Below are 15526 nucleotides of genomic sequence, written 5' to 3' on the forward strand. Positions count from 1 at the left end.
ATATACGTGGGGTTAAATTTGATTGGATATGGCTGAAATTTTACAGGCTATATAAACATAGAAGCCCATCTCTACTGGTGTTTGATTTTTATTTTTACAACGATAGGAAGCAAAGTTACCACCGAGCAAAGTTGACAAAGAATATTTCAAAATTGATAAAATAAATCGGTATATATCATCCATTTTCATATAGATAATAGTTTCAGAATTATTTTCATGTATAATATGTAAGTATTTTATAATTATTAATTGCGCAGAATTTTATTTCAAATGTTATCTTTTATAGAAATCAAATCTGCTTACGGAAAAACAGTCGCTAAGCGTGTCATGCGCTGAGCTGACTAAAGTATTCTCTTAAAAATAGAAAACTGTGTTTCTGCTTTCGTCTTACTAGACTAGTCATTTTTTATTCTGAGTCCGTCAGTTTAAAAAAATTATTTTTAAGTTTTTAAAATTTGATTTCCAAACAATACTATTTTGTTGTTTTTAACACTTTTAGTACACGTGCACTAAAAGCATTAAAAAACAACAAAATGTACTAAGTACATGAGTTTAACTTCTTATTTGTACTTTAGGTAGAATTGTGCTTTTTAGTGGTCAAAAAAACAAAAAACAAATAAAAGGTACTTATGCACTTATGCTATCATGCTGAAATAATAACGTTATTATTTAGAAACCCATTCTTAACATGGGGAAGGAAGGGTGTTTTTTTGTTAACTATTCTGTACTTTTACCTAACAATTAAATTAAAAAAGATATTGTGAAACTTTATTTTTAATTCATTGTCAAGACTATTTTTTCGAATCTGTAAAACAAACCAGTTTTTTTTTTTTTTTTTACTGAGGATATCTAAATAATAATAATAATTAGGCGGTTTGATAAAGAATTTCATTGTGATACATTTTGTAAATTTTTACCTTGTTTCCACCTTAACATTTTTCTTTAAAATGACTATCTTTTAAGGTTTTCGAGTATACTGAAAACAAATATCGCATTTAAATTTTTCGCAAATAAGTAGCTTTCCAGATATTCAGCAATGTCATTTCTTACGTTACTGCTGGTGGCCATCTTGGTATGCATGTTTGTGCATAGTTTCTCGGGGGTGCATTTGCATGCTTGCGCGTATCAAGATGACCACCAGCGATAACATAAGAAACGACATTGCTTAATATCCTTATTTATTTGCAAAAATTTAAATGCAATATTTGTTTTCAGCATACCTTAAAGCCTATAGATGTAATTGTAAATGTTAAAGTGGAAACAAGTAAAAAATTACCGTTTTATTTCTTTGTTTACATAATTGAATTTTCAGTAAAACAACAGAATAGAAATGACAAAAATTACCATCAACTGGTGAATATATAGTTGTTGCTTATCAGGATTCCTGGTACTGTGAAAGTTACATCGAGGATTCATGTAAAGTACGGTTTAGGGTTGCATCGCAGAAAATAGGGGTATATTTTGTGCCAGATAGAGAGGATTAACAAAATTAACAATTGGACTGGTCCCAAAATACATAAGTTCTGGTCGACTATGGGAATTTCTATCTTTTACAGAAATCCAAAATCTATATGAAAATTTTTCTTTGATTTATTTCTGAGAGTAATTCATATCTACTCAATTTTTTTTTCTTTGAAAGTAGTAGTAAATACTGGCCATGAATGCTCTTTAGGCATTTAATGGCTACACCCAAGATTAAGCTCTCCTTTAGTGAGGAGGCAGGAAAATGCCTGTTCTCAATAAAGCTATATTTAAATATTACTATGATACTTAGTTTTGTTCATAAATAGACACCCACTGTATGATACCATGCGCCAGTTTTAAAAAAATTGAAATTTGTACATCTGAATTTATAATTCATGGCTTATGGTAAAGAGATCCATCAGATTTGACTGCATAATCAGAAAGAGCACACAATTTTACATAAGACTGCCAAGTTTCATCAGAATAGCTTGAAAAATAAATAAATGGTGGTGAAATTACCGAATTTCTTGAAATGTTGAGGTTCGTAATTTAGCCCACTTTTTCTACAGAAAAATGTCTACGGAAAAGCCTAAATTTTGGCACTTAAAATTCTCATAACTTTTGAACTACTGATGGTATTTGCATAATTCAAACGGTTTTAAGCATCTTTTACATATCTCTTTTCATGCAAGTTGATAAAATAACAATTACCTAAAAAGAAATAATCAACTTGTAATGCTAATCCATTGTCTTTAAAGACCGAAAGGGGACCTTTCATTTTTATTTATAATTTATTGACTATCTTGTAAAAAAAAAAAACATTAGTCCAGTAGAAGATAGATAACAAAAAAAAATACTTACCCAAACAAAAAATTTGCAAAGGTATTAATCCATTTATCCTCTCTTCAGCTATCGAATAAATAGTAGGGTAGACTTGATTCTGAAGCCTTGGTTGTGTAGCTAATCTAGAAGAAAAACATCTAAATAACCCTAGTCTTTCACTGCTTATTGCGTATTGCCACTGGGCTCAAACAATACTTGTTCAGAAGAGTTGTGGTTCAGGATTGCACAACCCTTGCTTCAATAAAAACTCCCTGCACAAGCCCTTTTACAAGGGATATCCATAGTCTTTTAAGATTGAAGAGAGCCTTTTAAAATACAGAATATTAATATATTTTCAAAATTTAACATGAAAATCTTATTTAAACAGAATTGTAAAATTAAATCTACTCTAACTTTGTAAACAAATCAACCATTTTAATACTTTTTTTTTCTAAACAAAACAAATGAATTACCGTGTAACCCTTTAAAATTTCAAATGTATTTGGAGGTATTTAAAAACTGTCAAATAAAGTCACTTTTGACTTTAAAATTCTTTGCAAATCTTCATATATTAAAAGATTATAGGTTCTGCAAGCTATTTACATCTAATAATTTTTTTTAAAATAAAGATTAAAATATTATCCTGGAAAAGTAGTAATTTAATGATCACATAATACCATAATTAAATTTAACTTTAATGATTCAGTTAAAAAAAAAAATGGCCTAGTTTAGGGAAAACTAGAAAACCAAATCAAAAAATCTCCTGAGCAACACCAGGTACTTACAGTTAGTAATTAGACTTATTTTTTATTTTATTTATTTTTTTCCTAACAGACATGAAATTTACTATCGGCCTCCTTTAAAAAATCTTTGTTCTACTAAATAATTTAAGATCTTGAGCACAATTTTGTTGTCATCTTAACCATAACATTTAACAATTGATTTACATCATGTCTCATTATCTTTGTTTCAACAGAAATCATTTGGTTATTACAATTAATCTAAGTAGTTTAGATGTTGTTTGATATAACCATGGATTATTCACATTTAATGGTATTTTCTTGAACACTTGACTTTTTCTATTAATGCTTTCCTATATTTTTTTAAGGATTCAACCTAAAATGAGATCTTTTGTTTGGAGTTAATTTTTATATATTTAAAAAAAAATTTTGCTTTAAAATGTAAATTTGTCTGATATTCTTTTTATAAGTTCAAATAAAAGTAATTTCTAAAAAATATATATATGAAAAGTAGTGAGTCTATTTTAAGTTTCATCATTTCCAAACAGGAGAATGAAATTGGTAACTTTTGAAAAGACAACTGCATTGTATGAAACTGTTTTTCTTGTTCCTCCCACTTATTTTACTAATTCTATTGAATCAAGAAAATTTTATTGAATTGAATGTAATTGTTCTTTTTGTAGCTATGTGTACATACCAATCCTCCCTATTTCACTTTTGGAGGTTCTCAATGCTCCAACACCATTCCTTGCTGGTATTCATTCATCATTGAGTCATGGAGTTTCTGATCTGGTTAGTTTTATAATTAAGTTTTTATCTTTATTTCTTTTTAAATTTCTATATAGTTATAAAATTGAGACAACTTCATATGTGTATTTATCACATCAATGTAACTTTGATAACTACACGCTAAATTATTAATTTTTATTTTTATTAACTATGGAATATTTATAGTAATAAAAAAAAATGCAATAGCATAAAATGAAACTTTTAAAGTTTTGTTTTCAAAAAGAATTGATACCGATCTCAAGGTTGTGTAGGTTTTTCTAGCATTTAATGATAAAGATCTGGAAAAGTTGCCTGAGAATGCTAATGTGTTCACTGACAGATGATTAATTCAAAATACTGAAAAGAAAACTTTAACATAACATAGGTTTAATTATATAAAAGAAATATTTATATTTTTTTTCAAGAAATGTATATATCTTTTTATTCATTTTTTTGTACAGTTCTGAGAATGAAAATCAAATTTTTTTTTTATTATTTCATTGAAAATATCCTAGATTTTTTTTATGGAAACTATGGTAGTTGGATTAAAAACAATTTTTATTTTCAAGAAAAGTATCACAAAAGTAGGATTAAGATGGCTATCTTATGTTTTACATTTTGTATTTATGCACCTCCATGCAAATTTGTCTGTAATAGTGTTTCTGTCAGTAATCTTACAGAAACTTTCACACTTTTTGCTATGAGCCTTCTTTCCTAACAAAAATGAGATTACTCCTCCAGGAGACATAATAATTTCACACTGTACTTTAGTTCATCTTTGCTTTAAAAATTAAATTTTCTTGTTGCAATGGATTGATTTTATTGAAACTTGTCATCTGATAGCTGATTGGCTAATCACACCTGCTTTTTCCAGCTGCTTACTGTAAACTGCCAGAAGATGCAGATGTGACCTTGGGTCAGATGCTGGAGCAATACCCAAAAATTAAACACTTGAGAATGTATATCTAAACAAATCAGTTATTTTAATCTTGTGTTATTAATTAAAAAACAACAAAAAAAAAATTACATCATGACCCGTAATCCTATGGAAAAATTATAAAGTAAAAGGTATTTTGATAAAATTTATAAGTAGATTCTTTGTTGCATAATTTTTGTAAAATATGTGTCATGATTATCAGTAATTAATTATTTTTTCCTTTTATTTTTTAATGAAATGGTGTATCTTATTTTAATCTTTTTGTAGCTTGATGTGATAATTGCTGATCTGGATGGTGGCAACATTATGATTCCTGAGTGTATTCATCTGCCTGAAATCCCGGAAGCACTTTTAAACAGAACCATGAAGGCACTAACTATAGTAAGTAAAAACAGTAATATACAGCATCCATAAAAGTATTTTTCGTTTTTTTTTTTCTTTAACTATTTATGAGTATTAATTATAGTATTTTGTAATTATTAAAAATAATGAATATTAAAATGTATTTGATAACTAAGAAATAGCATCCTTACAGCCACATAAACATGTGGAGTCAAAGATTTTTGTGCTTTTAAGGGGAACGGTGAATAATAGCATTTATACATTGAAAGGAAGGTACTATTTTACAGAGGAAAAAAGGAAGGTACTATTTTACAGAGGAAAAAAGGAAGGTACTATTTTACAGAGGAAAAAAGGAAGGTACTATTTTACAGAGGAAAAAAGGAAGGTACTATTTTACAGAGGAAAAAAGGAAGGTACTATTTTACAGAGGAAAAAAGGAAGGTACTATTTTACAGAGGAAAAAGGAAGGTACTATTTTACAGAGGAAAAAGGAAGGTACTATTTTACAGAGGAAAAAGGAAGGTACTATTTTACAGAAGAAAAAGGAAAGTACTATTTTACAGAGGAAAAAGGAAGGTACTATTTTACAGAAGAAAAAGGAAAGTACTATTTTACAGAGGAAAAAGGAAGGTACTATTTTACAGAGGAAAAAGGAAGGTACTATTTTACAGAGGAAAAAGGAAGGTACTATTTTACAGAGGAAAAAAAGGAAGGTACTATTTTACAGAGGAAAAAAGGAAGGTACTATTTTACAGAGGAAAAAAGGAAGGTACTATTTTACAGAGGAAAAAAGGAAGGTACTATTTTACAGAGGAAAAAAGGAAGGTACTATTTTACAGAGGAAAAAAGGAAGGTACTATTTTACAGAGGAAAAAAGGAAGGTACTATTTTACAGAGGAAAAAAGGAAGGTACTATTTTACAGAGGAAAAAAGGAAGGTACTATTTTACAGAGGAAAAAAGGAAGGTACTATTTTACAGAGGAAAAAAGGAAGGTACTATTTTACAGAGGAAAAAAGGAAGGTACTATTTTACAGAAGAAAAAGGAAGGTGCTATTTTACAGAGGAAAAAGGAAGGTACTATTTTACAGAGGAAAAAAGGAAGGTACTATTTTACAGAGGAAAAAGGAAGGTACTATTTTACAGAGGAAAAAAGGAAGGTACTATTTTACAGAGGAAAAAAGGAAGGTACTATTTTACAGAGGAAAAAAGGAAGGTACTATTTTACAGAGGAAAAAAGGAAGGTACTATTTTACAGAGGAAAAAAGGAAGGTACTATTTTACAGAGGAAAAAAGGAAGGTACTATTTTACAGAGGAAAAAAGGAAGGTACTATTTTACAGAGGAAAAAAGGAAGGTACTATTTTACAGAGGAAAAAAAAATTTTATAGGTATTATTTTTAGATGATCAGTATTTAATTAGAGTAAGCAGATATTTTGTATAAAAACCAATTCTGGATTTGAATAATAATTAAAATATGAATGGTATTGTTTAGTCCATCTTTTCTTCAACTGCCTTGATTTCTGTAAAATAACTCAAATTGATGTCCGAAATGATGGTATCCAAATTTACTCCCCCCACCCCACCCCAAACTGTTTTGATCATGTCATCAGAAGACATCCTGATAGCAATGTATATAACAAGCATTCAAGGAATTTCCCAGTAATATATGTATGTATGCATGTATATATTCATTTATTTTCATTTCTGGATAATGCCCAGTGTATGTAGTATTTGTTCTATATCCTTGCCAATGATTTGGATTTCTGTAGGATAAAAAATATGTGCTTATTCTAATTATTTAAATCTTACAATGCACTATTTTGAAATAATGTATAGGCAACGTGTTTAAAAAAAAATGCAATCTCACTTTAACTGTTATTAGCATGTTCTGGGCTACAATTATGATCCATTTAAACATTTTTTAACATTTTCTTCAATTACATTTGTCTTCTGTATGTAAAGCGATTTCATTTCACTCTTTGTTCATGAAGGTTTTATCATCATTCAGAGGGAGTACATTTTTATTAGACACCGTGTATATATAGTACTGACAAAAAGAACTAAAACAAAAATTTAAATCCCAATTTACACAACTATTTTATCGTTTTACATTTCCTATATGTATTCAATAATTTCATCAATAATAGCAGTAATTAAAGTGATATAAAACGGGGGGGGGGCATGATTAAAAGAATCATACAAAAATAACAATAAAAATTGTGTCGGGGGTAGGTATAACTCATAAATTTTAAGTGTCGATGAAATGCGTTTTTGAGATTAAAGTGGTTGGTACGTGTACAGTTTTATCAAAACATTAAAAAATGAAAATATCAAAAAAAGGTTATATTGCACGTATCCATTATGGAACAAAGTTCTCCGGAAAAAAATTTCTCTTAATTTCATAAAGTAGTATTTTTTTATTTATTTATTTATTTGTTTATTTATTTGTTTATTTATTTTTTCTTTACAGCGAAAAAACAATTTATGATACCGAGCAAAAGGTTCAATTTTTAGGAAGGAAAGCTAGTATTAAAGATGGGGAGGGCCTGTCAGCACTTTAAATGGAGTTATCTCCCCGTGGCGTGTTTAACAAATTCCATAATGGCTGACTTCAACACGCTCTTCTAAGAACGTGTTTTTCCGCTGTAAAAAAAACTACTCAATCAAATTAAATTATTTATTTATTTTTTATTTTTATTTTATTTTATTTTTATTTATTTTTTTTTTCGGAGATCTTCAGTCCAGAACGGATACGTACAATATAACCTTATTTAATATTTTCATTTTTGAATGTCTTTATTAAGCTGTACCAGTACCAAGTGGTCTAATTTAAAAAAAAAAAATTAACTATCAATTACAATTCATTCAGTGATTCTCCAGATTAATCCCTTATGTAATACAGCTTGTAAAAAGAAAATAAAGAAAATAACATAAAAATAAAAAAAAATAAAAAAGGATAAATTATGAAAATCTCTTAAAGTATGCAAGCAAATTTGTCATGTTGATCTTGTGTTAATAGGTCATTTAAATGAAACTAATATACTTTAGTTAGCTAGAATATATACATTCTAATGCTTGTGAGATTACAAAGAAAGGAAGTACATGACTCCTCTTTTTTCCCTCCCACTCTCTCTCTACTTCAACATCAAATTTTCTTTTTATTGTTTTTAAAAGAGTTCTCTTCTACTTATAATATTGTTTGGGCGATTTTTTTTTTTCCTTTTTATTTCTTTCTTATTTAAAAGATGAATAAATTACCAAAATATTGATGTTGATTTAAATTAATGTGAATGTTTTTGTTCTATGTTTACAAGAAACTTGTGAAATTTTCATTATTTATAATTTTGATTTCAAGTAGCAAACTTTGCCAAGCAATAATGAGTTAGCAAATCCAGCTAGTCTGGTATTTCAGCTTTCAGATTGAACCTAGAAGCTTCAGTTAATAGAAATCAGCCATTTTTTTCTTGCTTGACAGAATGGACTCAATGTAACCTCATATTTTATTTTATTTTCTTTATTTCTGAAAAGAAAACCGTTTATGATCAACAATATTTGTTCTCAAATAAATCCTTTATGTTCAGCTTGTAAATTTACTAAATTTTGAACAAATTTCGAACTCTGTAAGTGGTATTTTAAGTCACATCGACCCTTGTTAGGTGATTTTATATTGAAAATATATTGAATACATATGGTTCCAAGATTATTTGTTTACAAAATAATTGAATCTGTAAATGAGAGATTCTATTTAACCTATAAACAAGAGTTCTGACAGGTACTCCAACTACCAGTCAGAGTGGACCTGTGAGTAATGGTAATTAAGAGGGTTCACCATTCTTAAAGCTCCTACATCCCTCTCCATCGGATGTAGTTTAATGCCATACTGAGGACCACTAAGTGCATTTGTTGGTGTATGTTTTCTTTTTGTTGGAGAATGAAATTGATGAGTCTGATTTAAAAAAAATAAAAATAAACGGCAAAATGACTAAATAATTATTTTTCTTTTTTTAGATTCTGAAACCTGAACTGCTGACTTCAGATGATGCCTTCCCATCACTTCCAAAGAAATCCAAACCTCCTGATCGCAAGGTAAGATACAATTCTAGTTATGGAATTCAGTCTTGATTCTGAAAGTTTAATTTTATTATCACAGGCTTTAATTATTAGTTCTATAAGGATTGTCAACTTGATGCTGTTGTCTTCTAGTGACTGGCTAATCTCATTGACAATTCCATTCAAGAGGATACTGATTGTTTGACATTTTTGAAAACTTTTCACCTGAGTGGCAATGCTGTATTCTTACTTTCCTCAGCAATGAACATTGATTACAATGCAACCAATTTTACTTCCTTATAGAATTACATACAGAATTACATGTCTGAGTTTAATTTCTTTTCTTTACATTTCAAGTTATTTTAAATAAATAAAGAGACAGCTCAAGGGAAGTTGATTATTTCTAGTAACCATTTGCTATAAAGAAATGATGGTTCTTGTCAAATTCCCCCATATTAAAAACAAAAGTAAAGAAAAATCTGTGCGATGTATGTACCCGTGACAAAACAAAAATATCATATATATGGGAATCGCACTCTTAAAAAACATATCATATTCCAAAAATTATGTAAATGGATTAAATAGTTTTATTAAGAAAATAATTTTTAATGATTTATGGAAATTTGTAGAGTTTGAATTATTGAGTTATCTCTCGTATTTTAAGGATTTTTTTCAAAATGTAGAACAAGACACTCATTTTCTTATTTAAAAATGAAACTACTTTATCAATTAACATGACTGTTGGAATAGAATGTTTCTGTTTTGTCATGGGTATGTACATCATACAGATTTTTCTTCATTTCTGTTTTTTAATGTAGGGTGAATTTGAGACAAGAACTGAATTGATTTCCGTCATTAGATAAATTGGTAATACTAGAGATGTCAAACGTATTGATAATTTTTTAGATGTTCTTGAAAACCATACAATATGTATTTTTTGTGTGTTTGATACCAAAATTGTTAAAAATACATTGATTTTTGTATAGCTTTGTATTTTACTGTCTAAATATTTTTCCGTATTTTTTTTTATTTTTGTATTTCTCTTCCGGTGACCTACACAGTATTTTGATCACCCTTTCCTCATCAGATTTTTAATCTAGCCAATGAGCTTTCTCTTCTGTTACACTCACTGTGTTCATTTCACCTGCGATTCTCTTTTTCCTAGGTTAACTCAGTGATTAAATCTATGAAGCTTTTCAACAGGGAAAATACATTTTTTCTATAAATGTTTTTTAGACAATATTTTTGCCCTAAAAAGTAACTGTAATTTCGTTTATAAGATAATATAACACTTAATTCATGGCACCTTATCATAACAAAGATCCATACAAAATATCAGCCAGATTGGACCAGTAGTTTCTGAGAAAACTTCTAAAATAAATGTGGTAGTGTTGTGACTTGTCCCCACTGACCCCCTAACTGTGCATCAGATGGATACCTTAATACTTATAACAATGGTTCATACTAATGTTCAGACAGAACGGCGCAGTAAAGTGGAACACAAACAGACATGTATGTATGTGTGTGTGTATATATATATATATATATATATATATATATAGCAATTAGTAAAAACCTGAAGAAAGTGTTCAATACTATTGCAGAGCAAGTATATATTTTTTTTATTACTGTTTTATCTGCTTAGTTACACGTTTCTGTAAAGTCTGATGAAGTTACTGGATTGTTGATATGATTCAGTAACCGAAACATGTGTAACTAAGCAGATAAAACAGTAATAAAAAATAAATACACACACACACACACACACACACACACACATATATATATACTATAGAAATAATAATAAAATTCACTTAGCTATTGTAAATAAAATAAAAGAATTAGAAATTAATATTATTCAAGGATTATTGTTATAAGAATAAGATTTCTAGTTTGTGTGGTTATCTAGCCTTTAATAAAATAACTGCAAATTTAGAATATTATTTCAGAAATAAATTTAGCAAATATTCTGAATGATATTCTATTTACTTACTATTTTTTTTTATTACAATCATCTGTTCTTCAGATGCTGCACTTCCATTTCTTGTTCTCTTTCGGTGGAGGAGAAATCCTTCACGATTGAGACAATTTTTATTTTTGTACCTTTTCTCCACGTTAAAAAACGACCCTTGTGTCTAACTCTGTCCCGTGGGGAGGCATAGTAAATAGGTACAATCATTGTCATATTGATAAGTTAGTTCGCCATTTATTATTTTTGACTTATATCATTGCTTATTGTGTTTCAGGACAAAGAACTGCGTGCTGTGTTCATCCGTATGTTTGCTGAGTTGTTCACAGGATACCGTTCCTGTCTCACCTTGATCCGTATCCATCCAGAACCATTTATAACCTTTCATAAAGTAAGTCATTTCAACGTCATATTCTCTCTTTTCTGGAGAGTATCTCTCTCTTTATATATTAGCTTTATTCATGTGGTGTTGCCTGGGATATTTAGTCATGCTATTTTTTCTTTTTTAAAAGTGGGATTTTGAATTTAAATTTAATTATGATATAATAATTGAACCAAACTATTCTATAACTGTTATGGTAATGTTGTTTTAATCTTAATTTATAAAATGATTTGATGTAATTTTTTTTTTTTTTTTTTACTTGTGAGGCACTACTTATCAAGGCCTGAAGGTCATTTAAGGATAAGTGTCAATGAATGTAAGGTGGTAGTGTAATAATCGCTAATCATGTAAATTGGGTAAAATTTGATTAATTATGGAGACGGCTCAACAAGAAATTGTTTGAAGGCTACCATGTTGTATTCAACTGGGAAGCAGCCAGAACCATGTTCCACAGGCGCTTCCCAAACACTTTTTAATATATGAGAATTTACTAAGAATTTTAAAGTCAGAAATGAATTTCTATTTAATAGTTTAAATGCTTCTTAATTACTTTCAAATTTGGAAAAGTCACAAAGTAATCAATCCCCACTCCCAAATATTACCAAAAAAATTAAAATGGCTTACTTATTTATGATATTGTGACATATCAAAATTTGTTAGTACTTTTGAAACCCTAAAACTGGTGGAAGGAAATAATTTATGATTTTAATTCAAATTTAAAAGAAAACATGATATATATATATATATATATATATATATATATATATATATATATATATATATATATATATATAATTTTTGAGATGTTCTTATGATATATATGATCTCTTTGTGCTCCTAAGCTTAGGAAACAAATTTTATAATAATCTTTCCCATAATACACCTTGTCTTCAGGAATGTGATATTCAAAGTTGAGTGTATTTACATTTGATTTTTTGAAGAGGTATTTTAAAATTAGGAATTAAAAAGATAATTTAACAATGTAATAAATATATTTAAACAAAATCAGTTCAGCAATAAAATTGATCATGTATTTTGTGAAATGTTGAAATCTAAATCACATAAGTACTTTTCAGTTTTGATTCTTAAATTTATAAATGATAAATAGCTAAAAGCCAGAGATGCATTCTATTTTTTTTTCTTCCTAAAAGTTCAATTTCATTGAAATTATAAAATGTCTGGAAAAAATGTAGTTTAAACTAAAAATCCATTTTCATCCAACATTTCGTATCAAATGAAATCTAACAATCCTTATTCTACAATTGAACTGATATTCACGATTAAAATTTCTTTTTTTTCTTTTTTTTTTTAAACTGGTTTAGAAAAGAGAATTATTTTTATCATAAATATATTTGATATGAATACTATTTTTATTATAAAGTTATTCATTGTATTCATTCTTTTGCGGACTGTTATCCTTATCCTCATTTTCATAGTTGTTATTTCGTCACGTTTTGGTGAACTTGTCCTCTGGCCTTGAAACAACAACAACTATGAAGATGAGGATAAGTCTGCAAAAGAATAAATACACAAATTATGAAATCTTGTCTCAAAGGATTAAATAAACAAGTTGTTCATTATAATAAACTTTTAAAAACTTTTTATAATTATTATTTTGAACAATTTTTTATGACAACTTAAATATTAATGAATATTTAGTTGATTAGATATTGTTAAAGGGTTGGGTATTACAACATCAACCTGAGTGACTATTAGAATAGAGCATGCTACACAATCTTCCTTTGTTATAAAAAGTTCACTGTCATTCAATAGCATCACCACGAGCCAATGATCATTGTTTTGTAAAATAGTGTTGCACTTTCAAATTTAATGCATGTTTTCCTCTTGGATTTAGCAAATTTGGGTGAGTGAGTTTTTTTTTTTTTTTTTTTTTTTTTCTGTGCATGAGTGTGTGTGTATATGTAGGAGTTGCTGACATTGTATTGGATCATTTCCAACATGAAAACTAAATTCAATATTTTATGAGATTATGAATTCATGTACGTTTTATTCAATTTTATTTAGGCTTATTTTCTTGGTCAGCGGGGTATGGTAGAAGATGATTTTACATGCAAACTAGTTGATTGCATGAGTTTCAGCTCTTATGTGGCTGAGCGCGGGCCTCCATACAGAGTCTGTGATATATTTGATGAGGTAAGTATTTTTCCTTTACTCTTCATGTACCGCAATTATTTCTTAGTTATTCACTCTACAACAATGCCTTATTCTCATCAATGTTCTGCCGTTTGTGTCATAATGCTTTGTAACAGTTTAATAGGATGTTCTTCATGGTTGTGTAACGATAAAAGTTATTGTTGAAGTACATTTCATTTTGGCTAAAATAATTTTGTATGAATGTATTGTATTTTTTGCAGAGTTGTTTAATATATAATGAAACCATAGTAATCTCAGTACAAATTTAAAAATAACTATTTCTGAAGTTGAATTATATAGTTATTCTGTATGAAATTGGTGATTGAAAAGATTTCTTTATTCCTATTTTTACTAATTCATAAATGATAAAAAATTCAAACCAACTAAAAATTTGTAAAGTGTATTTAAAACTAAAATTTTCATTTAATAGTGAAAGTATTTTAATTGTTTGTATGTATTGAGATTTGAAAATTATAACAGTTTAAAGACCAGTGAAAATGCAGATTAAAATAAAATAAACACAATTATTGAACTTTCAACCCATACATGAGTCTTCATCAGGAAAATGCACGCAATATTTTGATTAATTTTTTTTATATGGCATGTTGTTACTTAGCTGTAGTCTTCTGTTCTTGAAGATTGAGAAATTTTATCAGTATGTTCAAACTGGAGATAGGGCATTCTACTGGATGCCAAATATTCGCCCACTATTTTATATATTATAACTGAGAGATCTTTTTTAAGATTCTGACTGTCCCTTTAAGTGCAATTGTTTAAATCTCTCTTGCACTTGGTTCACCAGGTATATTTACAAAATAGTTTTTGAAATTATTTTGCTTGAATTCATTTGCTCCTATAATTACTTGAATGATAGAGATCTGGCACTTGTGCATAATTTGAACCAGATGTAACTCAACATTCGATCGGTTTTGCTCGGAACATGACAGCAACTGCCGATGATTATGAAAGCGTAACAAACGCTACTTACAAAAACAAAATAAATGAAAAAAAAAAGGAAACCTAAACATAATAATTTTAATAGAAGAAATAAACAAAAAGAAAATGGTAAATTTTTACGATGTGCCCCAGCATATAAACCTCCCCATGTTAACAGCTTTCAGAATAAACACTCCCCAACCTCGAAAGCCGTTCTTAACATAGGGAGGTTGGGGGGGGGGGTATTCCGAAAGCAGTTCATGGGGGGGGGGGGTTATACTACATTGGAGCAGGTTGTAAAAAAAAAACAAAAAACAAATAAGCAATTTTTTTTTTTTTTCGTCTTTACGTCATGTTCTGAGTAAAGTCGATTGGAAGCTAAGTTACATTGGGTTCAAATTATGCACAAGTACCAGAGATCTTCCTAAGATTTCAGTTTCTTTTCATGTCGTACATAAGACATTGGTATTTTAAGTTTTTGTTTCACTTTCAGTTCTGTTTAACCCATCATCATTGGAGACTAACTTCTACTAAGGTTGCTTCTTTTTTCTCCTTATCCCATATCACCATGTCAGGTTTAATAGCTCTGTTTTCAAGATACGTAGTTGTAGGAATTGCATAATCATAGATGATGTATGACTTATTTCCAACTGTTCTTATTGGTATTTGTTCTCGAGACTTGCTGCTGCTGCATTCGATATTCAACTTTGTCCAGTGGGGATTTTTACACACTTCATTGTATTACATAATATATTAGCCGTCTCCCAGCAGAACCTTACAGCTGGATGTCAGGTGACTCACACTCTCTACTTTTGTGCACTTGTCATTGCTGAGACCACTTATCTTTTTAAAATAATTGGTCATCAAGTCTTGATTTTGGGCAGCTATTATAATCCTCTCCCTGTTATAATGGAGTGATCCTCTTGTTAACTAGTTTATAGAGCTTCCTTTATCTATATAG

General features: G+C 28.8%; 1 protein-coding gene across 21 annotated transcripts in view; it reads left to right on the top strand.

Annotated features, from left to right (window-relative positions):
• Positions 1-15526, top strand: part of LOC145293059 (myotubularin-related protein 13-like) — a 508291-nt gene that overhangs the window by 339682 nt on the left and 153083 nt on the right. For all 21 annotated transcript variants that reach the window (XM_080139396.1, XM_080139398.1, XM_080139410.1 and 18 more), the window contains 5 exons: positions 3710-3818; positions 4999-5112; positions 9083-9160; positions 11371-11484; positions 13501-13629. In XM_080139396.1, coding sequence (XP_079995522.1) covers positions 3710-3818; positions 4999-5112; positions 9083-9160; positions 11371-11484; positions 13501-13629 — 544 coding nt within the window. The remainder of the gene's footprint in view (positions 1-3709; positions 3819-4998; positions 5113-9082; positions 9161-11370; positions 11485-13500; positions 13630-15526) is intronic.

The sequence above is a fragment of the Euprymna scolopes genome, chromosome 14, assembly GCF_053919585.1.
Source record: "Euprymna scolopes isolate OS-2025 chromosome 14, ASM5391958v1, whole genome shotgun sequence".
Classification (NCBI taxonomy): Eukaryota; Metazoa; Mollusca; class Cephalopoda; order Sepiida; family Sepiolidae; genus Euprymna; species Euprymna scolopes.